The sequence below is a fragment of the Pan troglodytes genome, chromosome 6 (assembly GCF_028858775.2).
Source record: "Pan troglodytes isolate AG18354 chromosome 6, NHGRI_mPanTro3-v2.0_pri, whole genome shotgun sequence".
Lineage (NCBI taxonomy): Eukaryota > Metazoa > Chordata > Mammalia > Primates > Hominidae > Pan > Pan troglodytes.
The window spans coordinates 149,621,245-149,643,487 of NC_072404.2; the positions used below are offsets into that span (position 1 = coordinate 149,621,245).

The following is a 22,243-nucleotide window of genomic DNA, read 5'->3' on the forward strand; positions in this document are numbered from 1 at the left end:
TCCCCCTTTTCTAGCTAATTCATCCCTCATGTCTTAACTAAAATGGCACTTCCTCAAGGAGAGCTGTCCTGGTATGCCTAATATATCATCTTATAGCATTTGTGTTTTCCTTCATATCAGTTTTTGTAAAGCACGTGTGTGATTAGATACACCTCCCAGTCTGTAAGCTGAACAGGGCAGGTCCAGATCTCGTGTTCACTGCTATATCTCCTGAACCTCCTCAGTGTTAGAATTGAGAATGACTTGATAAATGAGTGACAGAAAAGGGTTAAGAGTGTAAACAATCTTTGGGGTCCCAAGGTGGGAGATGGGGACTGCACCGGTCAGGGAGAGGGGAGAGGATCGTGTCCACCTTTCTGTCAGGTGGAATCAAAGCTGTCCCCCTTGCTGAGTCAGGGAGTACTCATGGCATGACTTCCATGTTTAGTGAGGAAATTTCACTCAGTAAATTTCTCCTGCCTTCTTGCTTAGGCCTGAAATCTGCCATGAGAGCTGCATTCTTTTAAGACGTTGGCCCTCATTAAAAGGCAAGATTTATCCAAAACGTAATGGCTTAAATATCAGCCATTTTCGTGTGATCAATTTCAGATTCTCCAATGACAGCAAATATGGTGGGGATGAGGCACAGTGGTAGAAGTGCCTGTAAACAAGGTTCAGCTGCTTGCCAGGGCTTTGCAGGACGAGCTCCCCTGGTAGAGCTGCCTCCCTGGAAGGCAGTGAAGAAACAGGTGAATCCCAAAGGAGAGGAACCTGGCGGTAGGAAGTGTTTGGGCTCAGAGGCAGGGATTTCAGATGCCCAATCATACCTGAACATTATCCTAAAAATGGAAATGAGTGTGGGGCATGGTGGCTTACACTTGTAATCCCAGTACTTTCGGAGGCCGAGGCCGGCGGACCACCTGAGGTCAGGAGTTCGAGACCAGCCTGGCCAACATGGCCTAACCCCATCTCTACTAAAAATACAAAAATTAGCCAGGCAATGGTGCATGCCTGTGGTCCCAGCTACTAGGGAGGCTGAAGCGGGGGAATCACTTGAACCCAGGAGGTGGAGGTTGCAGTGAGCCCAGATCGTGTCACTGCCCTCCAGTCTGGGCGACAGAATAAGACTCTGTCTCCAAAAACAAAAAAAAAAAAAAAAAAAAGGAAGCAAAATAACAGTCCCCAAAACCTATGCCCAGTGTGAGGTCCAGATCAGGCCACCTACCATGGTTTTGTTTCTCTATCCTTGAAATAGCACTGATTCTAAAATCCTGGAGATTAGGATCTGCGCCTTATCTTGTTTTATACTCCAACACTTATCATGATGTCTTGCTCTTAGTAAATACTCAGCCATGTCTTGTATAATGGATGAGACATTTATGCTAATGTGTACAGTACCTATTATACTTTAAGATATGTCAGCTTCTATATAGCACCTTCTATAGACACTGTTGAACACTAGCTCAACACAAGATATGTCCACTAACTACTGTGAACTTGATAAAGGTAACCCAGTGAAGTCATAGGCATAGATCGTGTGGCCATTAGTAGCGAATAGTTTGGATCTCAAAAAGATCTTTGGTTTTTCATTTTTTCAGTGGGAAGGATTCCTTGGTTTCCATGAAATGTTCATTGTTTCTGTTCTGTCCGTGGTCAAAAGAATTGCCTTTCCAGCCTCCGGAGGGGAGCATTTCTTCACACCTAGGATCAGGAGCCAGTGACAGTGAGACCGAAGAGACCCGGAAAGGTATGAGTTAGGCCAAGCGCGGTGGCTCATGCCTGTAATCCCAGCACTTTGGGAGGCCGAGGCGAATGGATCTCCTGACGTCAGGAGTTCGAGACCAGCCTGGCCAAAATGGTGAAACCCCATCTCTACTAAAAATACAAAAAATTGGCCAGGTGTGGTGGTGGGCACCTGTAGTCCCAGCTACTCAGGAGGCTGAGGCAAGAGAATTGCTTGAACCCAGGAGGCAGAGGTTGCAGGGAGCCGAGATCACACTACTGCACTCCTGGGTAACAAGAGCAAAACTCCGTCTCAAAAAAAAAAGGTATGAGTTGTTTTACATATGGTACTATAAATATAAGTTATATATATTTATATTTGTTTATATATGTTTCCTACTGTCTTTTTATTGATCCTGATTTTTGAAAATTAAATGAGAGTATTGAGTCAGAATCTCCCCCTAAGGTAGCGTGTTATTTTGTTGCCCATTGTTATAGGTGAAAAACAAAGTTGAGAAAGGTGGGGAATCCACCCACGGTCACTTAGCTACTTTGAGTAGAAGCTGCTGCACTGTCCACCCGGCCACATTATCTGCAGCGGTCTGGGACAAGGACCACATGCTCTTTGGAAGAGGCTTTGGTGAGGTAGACTCCATTCAATGAAGGTGAAGGAAAGCCTGGAGGCTTTGAGTTGCAGTCCAGTCTTCACTGTGGCGGTTCGGCAGAATTCTGACGGCTTTAGGCTTGAAGGATCTGGCCCAGCCCCGCTTCACCTCCTTTTTGCCCCTAGATCCCAAACACACATGTGAACATGCATGTCCAGAAAGAGGCAGAATGGCCATTGCACTTTTCTCTCTGGGCTCCGCGGCAGTGTTCACAAATAACACTGAGTAAAGACCTTGAACAGGGTGGGGAAAACAAAGGACTGGAGGTGAAAATGGGAATGGGAGAGAATAATCTGGGTGTCAATAGGAAAGGTGGGGCGCTGTGAGTAGCTGATAGAGGAATGAAGTGAATGGGGAGAACTCTCTAAGGCATGGAGGCTAGGACAGAGCCACCATTTGTAGTCTTGAGGGGATGTTTTGCCTGAACCCTGCTTGCTCAGGTGACCGGAGGAACTAGCAAGATAATACAGACCTCTTAATTTGCCTGGCATGAGAAGACACAATAGATACTGTCTCCAAAAGGAAGGGATTACTGAAGCAGGCATCTCCTAAGCAATGTGAGGGTGGACTCCCCTTCACTGCAGTGGTATTCAGGATAGCTGGCTGGAATAAGAGATTTTCAAGGATTTGACTCATGCAGGACACAAGCAATAAGGATGAGAGTTCTAACACCAAAGCTCCAGGAAGTAATTCCAAATTCTCTTGGCTTTCATGTCAGCTCGCAGGAAGTGGGAAATGTTCTAGGAATTCTGTAAAGGCTGGGACCTGCCACTCCAGGGCCCGAGGGAACCAGGAGTTCTAGACCAAACATAGCACCAAGGCTCATCATAGTTCTGGCTTCTCATAGGACAGTGTTCATGGACCGTCCCCATCTCATTTCCTCCCCCTGCCTGTATCCTTCCTTAAATGGGATGCTTAGGGTCAAATACCTTATTCTAACCCATCTGGCCAGAGCAAAGTGGGGCTGTTATCAGTGGTGTGGTACAGTAGAAAGACATTAGATTAGGAATCAGAAGACCTGTGTTCTAATTCCATTTCTCTACTGGCTGGCTGCACAATATTGGGCAAATCAGTTAACATTTGAGCCTTGGGAATAATAATATAATATCTGTCGTATAATAATATGGTATTATCATATATAACTATATATGATTGTAACATATATATGCATATTATAAGATAATATATAATATTGAGCCAGATAAGATGAGTTTATGGTACAAGTAAGAAGTAAATTGCTAGATACCTGCTAGATATTGTGCTTGTAAATTTGTATACACATAGCAGAAGATTGTGTTGGTGTATTTTACGGATGCTTTCTGTAGATTCATTTTGTTCCTTTGAATGGGCCACACTTTTCTGTTTGTTTGTATGCCTTTGCTCTTTTGTTGAAAATTGGGCATTTGAAAAAACAGCTACCTCTCCAAAGCTGCAGACTAGCTCAGCGCTGCAGAGGACTAATTAGTGGCGTGTGTTCTAAGCCTAGGATCAGGCTTGCATGCAGGCTTCACATCTTTTCAGGCCTTTCCTGGGTATGCATTTTCCCTGGGCTTGTGTGTGTGCTTTTTTCCCAGTTCCCCAGTAGACACAGTTGCTTTTAAATGTTTTAATTTTCCTAGGAGTCTCACCCCTGCTGCTTGTTGGGGCTTTAGCTGTTCTATCGTATCCCTCAATTAGTAGCCCCTGTGTGGTTTTCATGAGCCATGCCCACTGCTCCTGTGGCTTCTCCTCGTTTGAGATCCCAGCTATGCCTGTTTGGGCCATTTGAACTCTGAGTTAGATGACACAGAGACCAATCAGGCAGCTGCCAAATGGGTTAGAACATTGCAAATTAGATCTGCCCTACTCTCTCTGGTTTATAGAAGGGGACTGGGGACCTGACTGCACTTGCCCCAAATCACTGCAACGTGCTGGGGTGAGGCGGGGCAAGGGCAGGTGAAAGCACCATGACATTTCCTACCATTTGAGTGTGGCTTTTCCTGGACTGGGCATTTGTTTGGTTGCAGTAGATATTTGACTGGTTCCAGAGTTCCTATAAAGTTATTTCAGCCAGTCTCTAGTTGTTTATTTAATGTTTCCACGGGACAATAGGGGCCTGGAAGTTCTGAGTCTGCCATTTTGCTGATATACTGTGGTGGTTTTCTTAGCAACTATATCATACTGCTGGCTCTGGGTCAAACTCTCATGTCTTTTTTTACATGAACTGTCAAACTAGGTCTCCATCATCCCATATATGTGAAGTTGATTTTTTTTTACATAAATGTAACTTTTGTTTTCATCTTTTTATCATTTTGGTTTGGCCCTACATTCCAGCTCAATTTGTATCAAATTAGATCATTTCGTATCTGATTAATCTCCTATATTCTCTATTCTCCCATATTCTCTATTAATCTCCCATATTCTCTATAGATTTTTGAAATCTATAAAACCAACAAGCATGTGACCTCTGCCTATGTCATAGTCACTGTCAACAACAGGACTCAGGACTCAGCCAAGTGCAGTGTCACATGGCAAGTCTCAAGTCTCTGCAGACTTAATTTCAGGGAAAGTCCACTACTATGTGATTACTAGTCAAATCTCTGTAGTGGAACCCCATGAGAAACTTTGATAAGTGCCCTGTAGAAATCAAGATACATCGTATCAGTGGTATTTTCTAACTTACAGGTCAGCAACCTTTCTCTAAAGGACCATATAGTAAATGCTTTTGGCTTTGTGGACCATGTGGGCTCTTGTGCAACTTCTCAACCCTACCATTGTAGCGTGAGAACAGCTATAAACAATGTGCAAATGAATGGGTACAGGATGGGTTCCAATAAAATTTTATTTACAAATTAAATAAAATTTATAAATCTGGCTGCAGGCCTGATTTGGCCTATGTGCCATAGTTTACTTGACCCCTGCCTAAATAAAAGGGAAATTAAGTTACTTTCAAGTAAATTTTATTTGCAAACCCCTTCAACACTCATCATTCACTATAGTATTTTATGAATACACAACCATTTCTTTAATAAACTGAAATTTGCTAAGATTTAAAGTCAAATGTGGTTGGGTGCATTGGCTCATGTCTGTAATCCCAGCACTTTGGGAGGCTGAGGTGGGCAGATCACTTGAGGTCAGGCATTCGAGACCAGTCTGGCCAACATGGCGAAACCCTGTCTCTACTAAAAATCCAAAAAGTAGCTGAGTGTGGTGGTGTGCGCCTGTAATCCCAGCTACTCAGGAGGCTGAGGCAGGAGAATCACTTGAACCCGGTAGGCAGTGGTTGCAGTGAGCCAAGATTGTGCCACTGCACTCCAGGCTGGGTGCCAAAGCGAGACTCTGTCTCAAAAATAAATAAAAATAAAGTCAAATATACTGGTTTGTAAACCTTTATTCCTATTTTTTTTAAATGGCAATATTATTTGTCTCCAACGCTGTTCTCACTGTGGATGAATTATCTAAGGGTGGATACTCCAAAACTGCTTCCATAAGCAATTCCGGCACCCTGAGATGTAATTTAGCTGGTTGTAGGACTTGAACGGATTGAAAAAGGAGGCCTACTCCTCTACTGTCTGCTTTCTTTTCAACATGTTTGCTTTGCTCTTTCCTGTTTAAAAAAATATCCCCATGGAGAAAAACAAAAACCAGCAAACAAGGAAGGGCCAGACTCAGTGGCTCATGCCTGTAATCCCAGCACTTTGGGAGGCCAAGGCGGGAGGATCATCTGAGGTCAGGAAGTCAACTTTAGCCTGGCCAACATGGTGAAACCCCATCTCTACCAAAAATACAAAAATTACGCAGATGTGGTGGTGGCATATGCCTGTAATCCCAGCTCCTTGGGAGGCTGAGGCATGAGAATCATTTGAACCCGGGAGGTGGAGGTTGCAGTGAGCTGAGATCGCACCACTGCACTCCAGCCTAGGTGACAGAGCGAGACCTGGTCTCAAAAAAAAAAAAAAAAAAGGAGGAGTTTTTTTTCTTTTCTTTTGCTGATAACAATATCCTCTCAAACAATGTCTTATTTTTTTCTTTGAATATGTCCTAAAACGGTCAATGTTCCCTTTGACTTTTCGTTGGTTTGATTTGGCCAATAGATCCAGTCTTCATAATCTTATCCATCATTTCTGTTTCTCTCACTCTCTATAGAATCCTCTGCTTTACTTTCTCAATCCCTGCTACTCTGCTTTCTTACCAGTGAGAATTCTGCTTCTGCTATGGCCACCATGCCTCTACCTTTCCTCTCTATCTTCTAAACTCCTCCTGCTTCCCAAAGTCCCTGGAGAAACCGACATCCAGATGTCTTCCTGCTTGGTGAGCAGACCAATCTTTAGAGGGCATTAAATGAAGCTTCTATAGGAAGAACTTCACTTCACTGTGTGTGTGTGTGTGTGTGTCTGTGTGTGTGTGTGTGTGTGTGCATGTGTATGATTGTGAAAGAGTACTGTGTGGAGCATTGTTACAGAAGGCATGACAGGTGGAAGAATCGCTAGTGAGTGCTTGCTGTAGCATCCTCTGGTCATTGGGCAACTCTATACAACCTAAGGCTTGTTCAACCATGTACATGCTATATTCTGACCTCATCCACTATTATTCTTCCTTGAATGTCATTTCTTTCTTTTTTTTTTTTTTTTTTTTTGGCCTCAAGTGATCCACTCACCTTGGCCTCCCAAAGTACTGCAATTATAGGTGTAAGCCACTGCACCTGGCCTCATTTATTTCTTATAGTTTGTCATGAACGAATTCTAGAAATTGTTCTGGTGCTTATATCATGCAACACTTATTCTCTTTGTACCAAGAAACCAAGGGATTAACTATCTTTTTTTCTGAATGTTTTACAGCACTACCTATACAATCATTTTCACATGAAAAAGAGTCTCACCAACACAGACAACACTCGGTCCCAGTCATCAGTCGCCCAGGTTCCAACGTCAAACCCACCCTCCCTCCAATCCCTCAGGGCCGCAGGTAGACTAGCACTTGATGTCTGATCCTAACATGGAAAACCTGCTCTGCTGATGTCGAATTCCTTGCCTTACCTGGCCATGGGTCCAGCTGTTTCTCACTCAACCCATTACCCACGGAAGAATGTTCTACCTGCCTTAATTCTATCAGTCAGTTTCTCTTGTGATTCTTTGGCTGGTGTCTTTTAGTTTTTTAATTAAAAAATTGTTTCTTAAATGATTTTTAAAGATGTGAGTTTTTTTTAATGTGAGTTATTCTTAGCTTTTAAAAATGTCATTTCATTTTTTTTCTATAGTTATAAATAATTTTTTCCACCTGCTCCCTGCTCGGAAATATCAGATGGGAAAATCTCCCAAGATCTCTGCACTGTGATATGCAGAGTGGCTTTCTGATATATCCAACTGGGATTGTGCTCTTAAAATTTCAATATGTCCATTTACAACATTCCTGTATGCTCTAGAGGATTGATTTATTTTGCTCTGATTATGAAAGGATTGCAGAGTTCCATTTAACTTGTCGCCAACATGATATCGACTGCATCTCTCAAAAGGAATTAATGTAATTTTGGGGGGTTCTTGACTTACTTTAGCAACATGAAAGAATAAAGAGCAATAGTTGATTCTTTTATTTCACCCTTCTTTGACTCTGATTAGGGACTGCTTGTGATTAGATATACTTTTAGACAACTTTCATCATCTTTGTAGTTTCACTCCTTGTCTTAAAAAGAAAAACCTCCATTGAGCAGTTATAGACAAGGCTGGTATTCCGCTAGTATGTCCCAGTAGGCTATCTTGATTGTTAAAACTTTGAGATACATTCCTTTGTACTGGAAAATGGTCTTTTCTCTGAGTACTCTGTGCATGATGACTAGTGAAAAGAGAAGCCTCCACATAGTACTATACTCATTGTTAAATATTTTGAATATCAGAATCCTCTAATGACTTTCCTTTTTAAAATATCAAAACCCCTTTTAATAATCCTCTTCCCTGTGACAAATTTGGTTGTAACACAATTTGCTGTTGGCTCTTGTCCTCCCCCAGTCCTGCTCTCAAACAGGAGCTGATTAAAGTTCTTTTCTTGGGGTTGATGAGGGTGGAGCGGGGGGACCATGAAGGAGATGACCACGTTGGGCAGGGAAATCAGAGGAGTCTTTTCTGGAGAAGTGGGGAGGAAGAGGGTATGTCTCTGTATTCCAAGAATCTTCAAGAATAGTTTAACTTTCACAAGTATTGTCTAATCTTTAAAAAAATTATGAAATATTTTAGGGACAATAGAAAATATAAAAATAATACTTCTGATTTAAGACAGCATGGAGGAGCTGCACATTTCCTGGTTTTTCTCACCGAATACAGCTAAAACCCTGAACATTATAGCTCAACCTCTGAGAGGTGAAAAGAAGGCAGATGGGCTATGGATCTCAGAGCCCGAGTAACAACATGGTGGTGAATCCTCTGAGTTTGGTTTTCCTCATATATCCTAAACTGGGTGCTAGAGAAACTAAAATTCAAAGTTATTAATGGATACATCAACAAAAGCCCCAGCGAAAGCCCATTCTCTCCAGCCAAAGGACTAGGAAAGGGACAGTCTCAAAAGATAGAAAACTTTTAGACAATAGCTGCACCATTCCAGCCAAACACCATGGATTAAACTATGCTCCCTACCCTGTCAGCAAAGGCTCTCAACCTCTTCTGGCTGTAACAAGGTTCTCCTCCTTCTCTCTGCTGGGACAGTATCAGAGAAGGTGTTGTGGACAGCCAGGACTTTAACCACTGCCCAATATTAATGAGAATGCCCTCCCACAATGTCATTGAAAGCCACTTGGGGGCCCTGGACCTATTCCTCACCTGGTAATAATGAGGAACCTCTTCTCCTTCCCACTGGAGAGTATTAGAAAAGGTCTCATGAAGAGCCAGGACTTTCACCATCAACCTACATCCCTGCAGTGTCAGTGGAGGCCATGTGAAGAGCTGTGACAAGGTGCCTCTCCCCCTCCCAGTGAGGGTGGTTCAGTTGAGGCCTAGTGGGGATCCTAAACTTCTACCCCAAAGCGTTAATGAGGCATCACTGCCCTCTTTCCCACCCTGGGTGTCAACAGAGGCCAAGTGGAGAACTTGGGCTTCTCTCTCTATCTGCCAGTCATGAGTCAGTGCCTTTCTGCCCCACTGGTATGGTGTCAGAAACGTCCTACTGAGACAACAGATTGAAATAAGATCTGAAGTCTCATTAACACACTATCCAAACTGTCTAAGATATAATTAAACCACTCACCATATCAAGAATTAGGAAAATGTCAACTTGGATAAGAAAAGACCATCAATATATGCCCACACCAAAATGACACAGATGTTGGAATTATCGGGTAAGGATTTTAAAGTAGCAATCATAAAAATGCTTCAACAAGCAATTAGGAACATGACTGAAACAAATGAAGAGATAGATAATTTCAGCAAAGAAAGAGAAAGCCATAGCAAAGAACAGAAGATATAAAGAAGAACCAAAAGGAAATGTTATGACTAAACAGTACAATCACTGAAATTTTAAAACTCATTGGATGGGCACAAGAGTGAAATAGAGAGGACAGAGGAAAAAAACTTAATGAACCTTAAGACAGAAGAATTGAAATTACCCAATCTGACCAACAGAGAGAAAATAGACTGAAAAACAATATGAGTCCCAGGGATGTGTAGGACTGTGTGAAAAGATCTAATGTTTGTGTCATTGGAGTCTAGAAGGAGTACAAAAAGAGTGTGAGACTGAAAAATATTTTTTTTAAAAATGACCCGAAATCTCTAAATTTGGCAAAAGCCAAAAACCTACAAATCCAAGAAGCTGAGTGAATCCTAAACAGGTCAAAGCCAAAGAAATTCACAAGACACATAATAATCACACTACTGAAAACCAAAAACAACACGAAATCTTAAAGCAATGAGAGGGAAATTATATCTTAATTATAGAGGAAAAAACAAATGCTAGTGGACTTCTCATCAACAACCATGGAAGTGGTATATTTTGAAGTACTCAAAGAAAAGAACTGTCAACTTACAATTCTATCTATATTCAGTGGAAATGTCCTTCAGGTATGAAGGAGAAATCAAGACATTCTCGATGAAAGAAAACAAAAATAATTTGTTGCCAACAAACCTGTCCTGAAAGAATAGTTGAAGGAAATTATTGAAACAGAATGGAAATGATAAAAGAAGGAAACCTGAAAGATCATGAAGGAAGAAAGAAAAATGGAAAGAGTAAAAATATGGACTACTACGCAGCCATAAAAAGAATGAAAACCTGTCCTTTGTAACTACATGGATGTAGCTGGAGGCCATTATCCTAAGTGAAATAACTCAGAAACAAAATCAAATATCACATCTTCTCACTTATAAGTGGGAGCTAAACAATGGGTACACATGGACATAAAGATGGCAACAATAGACACTGGGACTGCAAAAGGGTGAGGGGTGATATGGTTTGGCTGTGTCCCCACTATAATCTCATCTTGAATTGTAGCTCCCATAATTCCCACGTGTTGTGGGAGGGACCTGGTGGGAGATAATTGAATCATGGGGCACTTTCCCCCATACTGTTCCCATGGGTAGTGAATAAGTCTCACAAGAACTGATGGTTTTATAAGGAGTTTCACCTTTTGCTTGGCTCTCATTCTGTCTTGCCTGCTGCCATGTAAGACGTGCCTTTAGCCTTCTGCCATGATTGTGAGGCCTCCCCGGCCATGTGGAGTTGTGAGTCCATTAAACCTCTTTTTCTTTGTAGATTACCCAGTCTACGGTATGTCTTTATCAGCAGCGTGAAAACAGACTAATACAGGGGGCAAGGTTTGAAAAACTTCCTATTGGGTACCATGTTCACTATTTGGGTGACGGGTTCACTAGAAGCCCAAACCTCAGCATCATGCAATATGCCAGTGTAACGAACCTGCACAAGTACCCCCAGAATCTAAAATTAAAAAAAAATATGTTGAACTGAATAAAAATGAAAATATACCCTATCAAAATTTGTAGTATGCATCTAAAACAGTGCCGAAAGGGAAATTTATACCACTAAATGCCTACATTAGGCAAGAAAAGTCTTAAATCAGTAAGCTCCTACCTGACGAACCAGAACAAAAGCACAATAAACACAGATCGAGCAGAAGAAAAGAATAAAGAGCAGACATTAATGAAAGTGGAAAAACAGTAGAGGAAAATCAATAAAACAAAAAGCTGATTCCTCAAAAACATAATAAAATGGACTATCTATTTAGTAAAAACAGATGAAGATAATATATTTTAATACAAATTACCAATAGTATAAATGAAATAGGGGATAAAACTACAGACTCCATAAATATCAAAAAGATAATAAGGAAATACTACAAACAACTCTACATATGTAATTTGACAATTTAGATAAAACAAACTCTTTTCTTAAAAAACACAAACTCCCATAACTCATGCTGCATGGCATAGATAATTTGAATAAGCCTATAAATATGTTAAGGAAATAGAAGAATTGGGTTGAATTAAAGAATTTATAATTGAATTTGAAAAAGAATCTCCAAGCCCAAATGCTTTCACTGAAGAACCAATTGCTAACAGAAGTATTCACACCAATTCTATACAATCTCTTCCAGAAAACAGAAGAGGAAGGAAAACTTCACAACTCATTTTATGAGGCCAATATTACCCTGATATCAAAATCAGACAATATAAAAAAATAAAACTACAAACCAATATCACTTATATATGCAAAAAATCTTTTTTTTTTTTTTTTTTGAAACAGAGTCTCGCTCTGTTGCCCAGGCTGGAGTGCAGTAGTGCCATCTCCACTCACTGCAAGCTCTGCCTCCTGGGTTCACGCCATTCTCCTGCCTCAGCCTCCTGAGTAGCTGGGACTACAGGCACCTGCCACTGCACCCGGCTAATTTTTTTTGTATTTTTAGTAGAGACAGGGTTTCACCATGTTAGCCAGGATAGTCTCCATCTCCTGACTTTGTGATCCTCCCGTCTCAGCCTCCCAAAGTACTGGGATTACAGGCATGAGCCACCACACCCGGCTGCAAAAATTCTTAACAAAATATTAACCAAAAAAGCCCAGGACTAGACAGATTCACAGCCAAATTCTACCAGTTGTACAAAGAGCTACTACCAATCTTACTGAAACTATTCCAAACAATCAGGAGGAGGGATTGCTTTCTTACTCAGTTCAATGAATTTTTAATTCCCTTAAGACCTCCTTGTAGATCCACAAATTATTTAGAAATGTGTTGTTTCATTTCCAGATACTTACAGATTTTCCTGTTAACCTTTCTGTTGTTAATTTCTAGTTTGATTTCATTGTGGTCAGATCAGAGAACATACTCTATATGATTTCAATTCTTTTTTTTTTTTTTTTTGAGACAGGGTCTCTCTCTGTTGCCCAGGCTAGTGTGCAGTGGTGCCACCATAGCTTGCTACAGCCTTGACCTCCTAAGCTCAAGCAACCCTCCTGCCTCAGCCTCCCAACTAGCTGGGAATACAGGTGTGTGCCAGTACACCTGGCTAATTTTCTTTTTTGTAGAGATGAGGTCTCACCATGTTGTCCAGGTTGGTCTTAAACTCCTGGCCTCAAGTGATCTTCCTGCCTCAGCCTCCCAAAATGCTAGGATTACAGGTGTAAGCCACTGTGCCTAGCCTCAATTCTTTTAAATTTATTGAAATTCTTCTGTGGCTCTGGATATATTCCATCTTGGTAAATATTTCTTGAGCAAATAAAATTCAGCAATACATAAAAGATGTGTGCGCTGTGACCAAGTGGGATTTAATCCAGAGATGCAAGGCTGGTGCGACAGTTGAAACCAACCAATGAAATCTATCATAATAATAGGATAAAGAGGAAAAATCAGAATATATAAATTGATGCAGAAAAAGCACTTGACAAAGTCCAATATCCATTCATAATAAAAGTCTAGGAATACAGGGGACCTTCCTCAATTTGCTGAAGAACAGCTACAAAATACCTACAGTTAAAATCATACTTAGTGGTTACAGGCTAAATGGTTTCTCTCTGAGAATAACAAGGCAAAGATGACTACTCTCATCACTCATTTAACATAGGACTAGAAGTTCAAGCCAGTGCAATAAAGCAGGAAAATGTAATAAAAAGAATACACATTACAAAGAAAGAAATCCTTATCTGCAGATAATATTATGATCTACACAGAAAATTCCAAGAAATCTAGAAAACTCTTAGAATGACTAAATACGTTCATTAAGGTCTCAGGTATCAAGATTGATACAAAAAATCAATTGTATTTCTGCATACTAGCAATGAGCATTTGGAAACAAATTAAACTACACTCACTCAACAAAATGAAGTTTTTAGATGCAGATCTTTTAAAAATGCACAAGACTTATATCTTACAAGTGAAAAAGAATAATATAATAAAACTCTAAGCCCATAATATACCCACTTTAAGAAACAAAACATTACTAATATATTTAAAGCCCATTTTGTATCCTTTCTAATTACATTTTCCTGATTTCCCACCCTGATGTAACCATTATTCTCAGTTTAGTTTTTTATCCTTCCCATGAATTTTTTACACTTTTGGTATATATGTGTCTATTCCTAACAATATATACTGTTGTTCTCCATGAGTCAAAACTTCGTGTTATATTACATGTATTCAGCAATTAACATTTTTCTCAACATTATGTTTGTAAGATTAATCCACATAGTTTTTATTATTGTAGTTTTGTAATTTTTATTGCTATATAATATTACACTGTAAGAATATATGGTAATTTATTCACTTTTCTGTTGGTGAACACTAAATTTGTTTCTACATGTTTGTTATTACAAAGGATGCAGCTAAAAACATTCTTGTGTAGGGGTGGAATTGCTGTGTTATAGGTATACAAATATTTAACTATCAGATATTACTACAGTGGTTGCTGTAATATGCTCTCACCAACACGTAAGAGGGTGCTCATTTTTTCACATTTTCAGCAAGTGGCATTAATAGTCTTTTTATTGCTAATCCAATAAATGTTAATGTAATCTCATTGTGGTGTTAAGTGTTTAGTTTGAATTTCTCCAATTGTCAAGTAAAGTTGAACCTTTTAAATAAGCTTATTGGCCACCTACAGTTCTCTTCTGTGAATTGCCTGTTTATATGTTTTGCCCAATTTTAAATTGAGTTATTATCTTTTTCTTATTGGTTTGATGTATTTATATATTCTGGTTAATAATTTTTTGTTAATTATGCATATTACAAAGATCTTTTTCCAGGTTGTGACTTATTTTTTCACCTTTTAAAATGTTATATTTTAATGAATACAAGTTTTTTATATGGCCAACTTTGTCAATCTTTTTCTTTTTGATTTGTACTTTTTACATCTTATGAGTTTCTTTTTTATCCTATTGTAATAAACATAATCTCAGATATTTTTCTAAATTTTTGTTAAGTTTCACTCTTCCAATTTAGGCCTATATTTTACTTGGAATGAACTTCTGTGTATGATGTGAGATAGGATTGAATTTTTTTTAATTCCAATTGTCCCATTACTCTCCCCTCCTAGTTTGTAATACCTTCTCTCTCATAGATTGTTTCCATAAATGCTTGGATTTATGTATCAAATTCTACAAATGCCTCACTTGGAGTTGGTTAGAATTACATTTAATTCAAAAATTTGAGGAGGTTTCTCTTTTTTTATGATACTTGCTCTCCCTATCTGTAAACATTCTCTATTTATGTAGGTTTTCATTCATTTCTTCAATACAATTGTATAATTTTCTCCATAAAGGACAAATGTATCTTTAGTGAGATTTATTCCTAGATGCATTTTATCTTGGTTGTTGTAAATTGAATGTTTTTAAAGGTTATATTTTCTCCGTCTGGTGTATAAAATGCAATTCATTTCTACAAATAACCCTGTGTATTAATTCTGACAATGTATTATAGATTATTTCAGTATTTCTATGCAGATAGTATAATAAAAAATAACAATATTCCTTTTCTTTCCATCCGTTATTATTTTCTTTTTCCCTTTCCTTTCTTCTTTTCTAAGCTGCACTGGAGACAATCTTCAATACAATGTTGAATAGAAACAATGATAACACGCATCCTTGTCTCACATCTGAATCTGTCTAATGCTTCACTATTCAGTGTGAAATTTGCTATTTAGATTTTAGGTAGATAAACTTCTTTGGAAAAAGAAGTTTCATTTTCTTCCTAGTTTAATAAGAGTTTTACCATGAATAAGTATTGATAAGAGGGTGTTTTCTTTGTAGGGTACAAACATTTGCAGTATGTATTAATTCAATCATATTCATTGTATTATTCAAACCATTTATTTCCTTTTTCATTTTTTCCTACTTATTCATATGGATAGGTCAAAAAATTTCTCACTGTGATAGGGTTTCTGTTCCCTTCTCTTCTTTCCTTTCCCTCCTTACCTCCCTCCCTTCCTTCCTGTATTGCTGGATGGTTGTAGAAAAGTCAGTGGTACGTAAGAAACGCTTACAAAGGCATCAGAAGTAAATACCACACAAATAAAAAGCAAGGAGGGGTAGGAATATTATAATCAGACAAAGTAGAAGTCAAGACAAAAATCATTAAATGATACATAAAACACCTTTTACATTAAGTCAGGTACATCCCATTATTAAGATATAATAACAGTTATAAGCCCTTATGAGTTGAATAACATGACATCAAAGTATATAAGGCAAAAAGTATAAGAAATGAAAATTACTTTGTCTGAATGACAGTACTATCATTTATAAAACTAACAGAATTGCTTATTAAGAGTCTTGTGATGATTAAGCTAGGTAATGCATCTGTGGTATGAATACTTCAGGCCACAAACTTTTAATTTTAAGTGCAATCCAAAGTGAAAGAATTAATCTTATTCTCAGTCAATTCAGGACAATCTCAATTAATTCACAGTTTCTCCTCTCTTGCATTTTACTTCGGATTTTATCCAACTTCAGGGGGTTGTGGGGTTTCCAGGCATCAGGGGAGACATTAGGTTCCTCCCTGCATTCATAAGAAAGTCTTGAGTATTGTCTGTTTGCCAGAATGCATGCCTGGCTGTGGCTGCATCCCCATCATTCTGACCTCTCCAGGTGTGTGAACAATCTTCTTCATGGAACTTTGGTTCCCTTCATGAAAGCACATAATAAGCCAACTGCTCCCTGTGCCAAGAGTCAGGCTCAGCCCTTCTCTGCCTTGACACACACCTGGTCTTCCCCTGACTAGGGGAAGACATATTGGGATGTAGACATATTGAGAACTTGGCGAACCTGATGCCTGGTAGAGCTCTCTATGGTAGAGCCAGGCAGTGGGCATGAATGCCCTTCCTCTCAGAGTCCCACACTCAAATGAGATTTCTATGGTAACCTGGTCCCTGAGGTTATGCCTCTGAAGTAATTGTTCTCAACCTTGTGTGCATAACAGACTCTTTATAAGCTCCCAAAATACCAAAGCCCACTATCCATCCCAAGCCAATTAAATAAGAATCTATGGGCAGGGAAGCTCAGGCATTGCATTTTTTTTTTTTTTTAAGTCCCCAGAGTGAGTCCAATGTGCAAATAGGTTTGAGAACCGTTGCTCCACAAGGTTGAATGGGGGCTTTCTAGAATGATTTTGGCAAATTTTTTAATTTTTGGCCTTCAGCAGTTTATGAGTGATCATATTAACATACCCTCGTTAGCATAAAGTGTATTATACTTTTTTAGAATTACTAATTTGTTTGTTGAAAAATATGTTATTTTACTGATTAGGTTTACTATTGTTCATATGCTTATTTTTTATTAGTATTTCCTTCTGAACCACAAATTGTTGGCTCATGTCTTTGTTACATTTTTATTCTGGGATGTTGGTGTTTTCTCTTATATTTTTGTGAAAGTGATTTAATATTAATAATAGTCTATTCAATATTAACTATGTGGTTCCCATTTGTTATAAATATTCATCTTAATTTGTTATTGGTCTGCATTTATTTTAAATAGAGAAGTTTTTAACTCTATATTTTCCTATGTAGTGTTTGGTTGTGTATACGCATCCTGTCTTCCACAAGCAGCACTGTCCAATAGAGCTTTCTGTGATGATGGAAATATGTAGAAATATCTACTTCGTCCACTATGGTGGCCACCAGCTCCGTGTAGTTGTTGAGCACTTGAAATGTGGCTGGTGTGACTGAGGAAATGAACTTTTCATTTTAATTAATTGAAAGGTAGATAATCACATGTGACTAGTGACTACCACATTGGACAGTGAAATTATAAAGGGTTTATCATTATGGTTTTGTGCTTTTTGACCCAACAGTGATTTTGAGAGTTTTCTTCCTTGTAAGTTCTAGTTTTGGTGAATTACAATAAAGAAATAAAAGTATGGCTTATATAGCTTATATTTCTAAATTTTATTGATGTTCTTTTTGCCTTAAGATAATGTGGTCAATTTTAGAAAATCAGTGGAATTGAAAAGAAAATCTGTGATATAAAATGTTGCTATATCTACTAATTCAATTTTACTGATTATGTTATTTAAATTACCTAGATACATCCTCTTATTTTTATCAACTTGTTCTGTAATAGATGGTGTGGGATTTTAGTACCTAATTATAATTGTGTTTTAGTCTCTTTCTTCTTATATATCAAATAGTTTTTGGCTATATAAATTTTGATGTTATGTTAATCAGCTCATAAATGCACAGGACTATTATATTGCAATTACAGATTTCATCTTGTTTCAATGGAAAAGAGTCCTTTTTGTTTCATTGTTGTATTGAATTGTTTTTGCTTTGAACTTTCCTTTGAAAATATCAGTGCCACCTGTGCTTATTTTTATTTGCCTTCTATACCTATCATTTCAATCTTATCTTTTTAATGTAATTTAAGTTTGGTCTCACTCTTGATCTTCTTTAACTCAATTCAAATCTGTCTTTCATTTCAGTTGTAGAGCAAAACTATTTTTATTTATTTTTCATACTAAGTTCAGTCCTATTTCTACCATTTTGTTTTATATTTTTTATTGAGTTTGACACTGATGTTTTGCTGTTTCACTTATTGGTTTATGCTTTTTGCTATACTTTTTTTGCTCTTTTCATTTATAGTAATTTGGAAGGTATATTTTTCTCTACTCTGATGTATATCATGGTATTTAATTTTTTTCATTTCTCCCTGTCTTTCCCATTCCCACAATTATAAGTTTAATTAGAAATTACAGACTCAGTTTATAGAGTCTCATCTCCATTTTTTTCAAATACATCTTTAAGAGCTATTTTGGCTTTATATTCAATATTTATGTTATTGCAATTCTCTCTGAACTTTTTAGTAATTTAAATGTTTACTACCAATTGTTTTATATGATAACTGTCTCATGGTCAAATTCTTGATCTAAAAGCCAGAAGAGAAAGTGAGGGGAAGGGAGCATTTTGGAAAATATACAGTAATAGAAGAGTCTGCTTGATTTCTGTATTCCAGCAGGAGAGATGAGAGGTGAGAAATGACTGAATTTTTTTCTTTGCACTTATTTTGCTATTCCCAAGATATATATGTTTTTTCTGTTATGCTCAGGATACTTTGCTTAGTGGAAATACCAAGACTTTGGCATATGGACTCAACTTTAGATGTTATTTCTAGTGCCAGTTACCCTTGTTAATGTTGAAGTTTTTTCCTGGATTTTATCAAGCTGTTGTCTTTCACCCCCTTGATAAATTCATTGAATGAGAAGTTTAGGAGAGGTAGCTGCCAATATGCTACCACATTAACCAGGTTTATCTGCACTCCAATTTCTAGAGAGCACTAAGTTTTCAAAAGTTCATAAAAATGTGTGTATTTATGTATTTTTATATCAGCTCATTCCAAAAATATTTGAGAATATTTAGTAGTAAATTCAATTAGATAAGGCACAAAAAGGACAAGGATATTGGGGCAAAAAGAAAGAAAAATGTTTACTATATCAAATGCAAGCTCTAATTGTTAGAATCACAACATGAAGCTTCCTGGTAGCCAAAGCAAAGAAAGAAGCAAGCTCCATTCCACAGTATCAAGACTCATGGTGACTTTAAGACCTTAAGTCAAACAATTGCTCAGAAGCAGCACAGCTTTTCTTGATAATGACTTCAGAGACTTACTTTCCCAATTCTCCCAAAGAGGGCACTGTATGAAGGTATGGACCACACTCTCAGTAGCTTACGGGCATTAAATACAGCCTTGAGTTTGACAAAGCCATTTCTATTTCTTGTAATGACATATAATGTCGACTATAGAATACGAAATCACAATTCTCCCCATCCCCACCAAAGGCGTGATTTGACAGGCATGTCTAACTATGTAGGAAGGCACTATTATAGAATGATTCACTGTGGGAGACTGCTGTCAGAATTCCTGAGTTCAAATCCTGGTTCAGCCCTTTGCTAGGAGTCTGACTTTAGGCAATTTACTCCGCTCTGTTTCTTCATCTGTTAGGCTCAGTCACGGAAGGACCGATGGTGGTGTCATTCACAGAAAGGTGGGGGACAGGGTGGGGGAGATGGATGGGGACATATCATGAATCAGGTTGAACAATATCAGGCAGGCCTCTAGCCTCAAGTCCTCAATTCTCTGGGGCTGCATCTTGGAAGAGAATTAATAATCAAGTGGTGGAAAATAGAAAGGAAAAAAAAAAAGAATTCCATTGATTCTAAGAGGATATTTTTCACATTTTAATATCTCTAAATTCAGGGCACATTTAAAAATTGATGGCATGCCATGGCTGAACTGGCAGCATTGTTTTTCTTTCTTGGTGGAATAGAAAATAATGGTGTATATGACAATGCACCACATCCTAGATTCAATAAATTATGGTAGCAATAATTATTGTAAGAGACCGGCCGCTCCTCAGGGGCAGCCAAGGTCTGTCTGGGGAGGTGGCATGGATCCGGCTAAAGTTCTGGCAATCCAAGAGGACCATGTCTGTCCAGTTAGGGTGCTGTCAGGTGAGAAGGTGTTCAGCAGAAGCACAGTTCTCTTATTTTAAGAGAAATCCTTCCTAAGGCTAATCCTTGCTGCCGTTCCCAGCATCCTCATAAGGATGAAAAGGAACCAAGGAGCTGCTGCATATAGCAGGAAACTCCTTTTATTTGCCAGGGAGAAGAGTCAGCCACAAATACACATGAGCATATGCAGGTCAGAGGGAGGCAGGGAGCAAGTCGACAGCCTGCCAGGGGCCTCTCCAGTACCACTTCCTTATGGTTATATGTTTTTTTTTCACCAGTCAGCCAGGACTGCGGAGAGATCATCGCCAGTGGATGCTTTCTCTGACCTTTCCTTCCTGCATGCTATTGGGAAGACTGGCCCCAAATCCAACGGGAAGGATATCAGAGACCACCGGGTTTGGGGCACAGAGAAACTCACAAAAATGTGGGAGAAGCAGAAATAGCTACACCATACCCGTTTTGGAAGAGGCTACATCTACATTCAAGGGAAGTTTATGCCCCATTCCCCTTGAACTGTCCATGTAAAGCGCTTGTCAAATGATCGATGCTCCATATAAACATGAGCTATTTTCCTTTTATAAGTTTGTTTGCCCAGACAGGTTTGGAAGGTACGGAAGATCTATTAGGAAATCCCAGAAATGCAGCTCTGCATTTCATGGTGTGTGGGAATGCTGGGGGAGGGGAACACCTAGAAGTGTCCCTGTAGGTTGAGAGTTCCATGCACCTTGGTCTGCCCTTGGCTGTCCCAGTTTATGTCTATTGTCTCAGCAAAATTATTAACAGAGGTCCCTGTCACCCTCAAAAGTATTCTCATGCAGACAATAATTTCATGATCACTCTACAGGTGGCTCATGTGAGTCCAACTTTCTGTTTCCTTTCACACACGTGAGAAATAATTTAAATATAGAGAGATTAAAAATGGAATCAGTAAGATATTCAAATGCTTGAGAACAAGAATTTCAAACCCAAGAAATCAGGAATAAATAAAAACACACATAAAAAATAAATACCATAGTATAGGATATTTCTATATTAGACTTGTTAAATGTAGACACTTGAGAAGTTAAAAGATCTATCCTAAACCAACAGTTCAAACTAAGTATTTTTAAGGTATAACATTAAAACATGTAATAATAAATCTTAAAGGACAAAATAGAGAGCCTAAATATTTAAATAGATAAATTGCACAATAGGATGAATATGAATAGAAAACAAAAGAATAAAAATAGAGTGAGAAAATCTCATTAAAGCAATGCACAGCTGTAGGTAATACACACATATATATGTTTACATTTGTAATATATGTATAGATACATAATATTTATCTCCTTAGCAAAACAAACCAAAATCTAAAAGAGAAATGGGAAAAAATGAAAATTAGGCCTTAGCTAGAAGTCTATGAATAGCAACAACTCTTAAATTCTGTGGTCAAATGGTCTTCTCACAGCGCGGTGCCCACGCAATGTCTGTGGCAGGGGGAGAAGAGGTGTGAGGGCACCTGGAAAATGTACCTTTCCTTCCTCTCCCAAATCACATCAAATCCCCTAAAACAAACACTTCTCATAGCAATATTGGTGAGACATTGCACGCATATTCGTACATGTGCCATTTAGATTTCCAAGTGCATAAGCATTCTATGTTATCATTTTTTACGTTTCTGAAAAAAACCTTCCTTAAAGAAGTTGATTAATGAAACTATCCCAATCCCAAACGCTATTAATAGCACAGGGTGTTGTTTAGAAAGATGATGAAATTAACACACAAAGAACAGCTACTCAGTACAAAAATCAGCCTAGCACCAGACAGGATCTATGGTATTACTCTTTTTAAAAATCATATGCAGGAAGTTTCGTCAAACAAGAACTCTAAAAAATGAGAGCAATTTGATTAACTAATTACAATGCTTCCATCAATCAAAGTGGCTCCACTAAGGTCATATACAACTTGGTTGCATTTAAGGAGAAAGGTCTGCAGTTACAC

The 22,243-nt window shown here is 38.5% G+C and overlaps 1 protein-coding gene across 6 annotated transcripts in view; it reads left to right on the forward strand.

Annotated features, from left to right (window-relative positions):
* Window positions 1-20,844, forward strand: part of LRGUK (leucine rich repeats and guanylate kinase domain containing) — a 150,323-nt gene extending 129,479 nt beyond the window's left edge. For 2 of the 6 annotated variants that reach the window (XR_010158996.1, XM_519392.9), the window contains 2 exons: window positions 1,578-1,726; window positions 7,184-7,526. Coding sequence is in view for 4 of the 6 variants with exons in the window: in XM_519392.9 (XP_519392.2) it covers window positions 1,578-1,726; window positions 7,184-7,314 (280 nt within the window). In the remaining 2 variants the exon portion in view is untranslated. Of the gene's footprint in view, window positions 1-1,577; window positions 1,727-7,183; window positions 7,527-18,687; window positions 18,783-20,541 lie in introns of those variants that run through there. The other 4 variants (XM_016958172.4, XM_016958174.4, XM_009454243.5 and 1 more) reach the window with 4 other exon arrangements.
* Window positions 20,845-22,243: the final 1,399 nt, after the last annotated feature.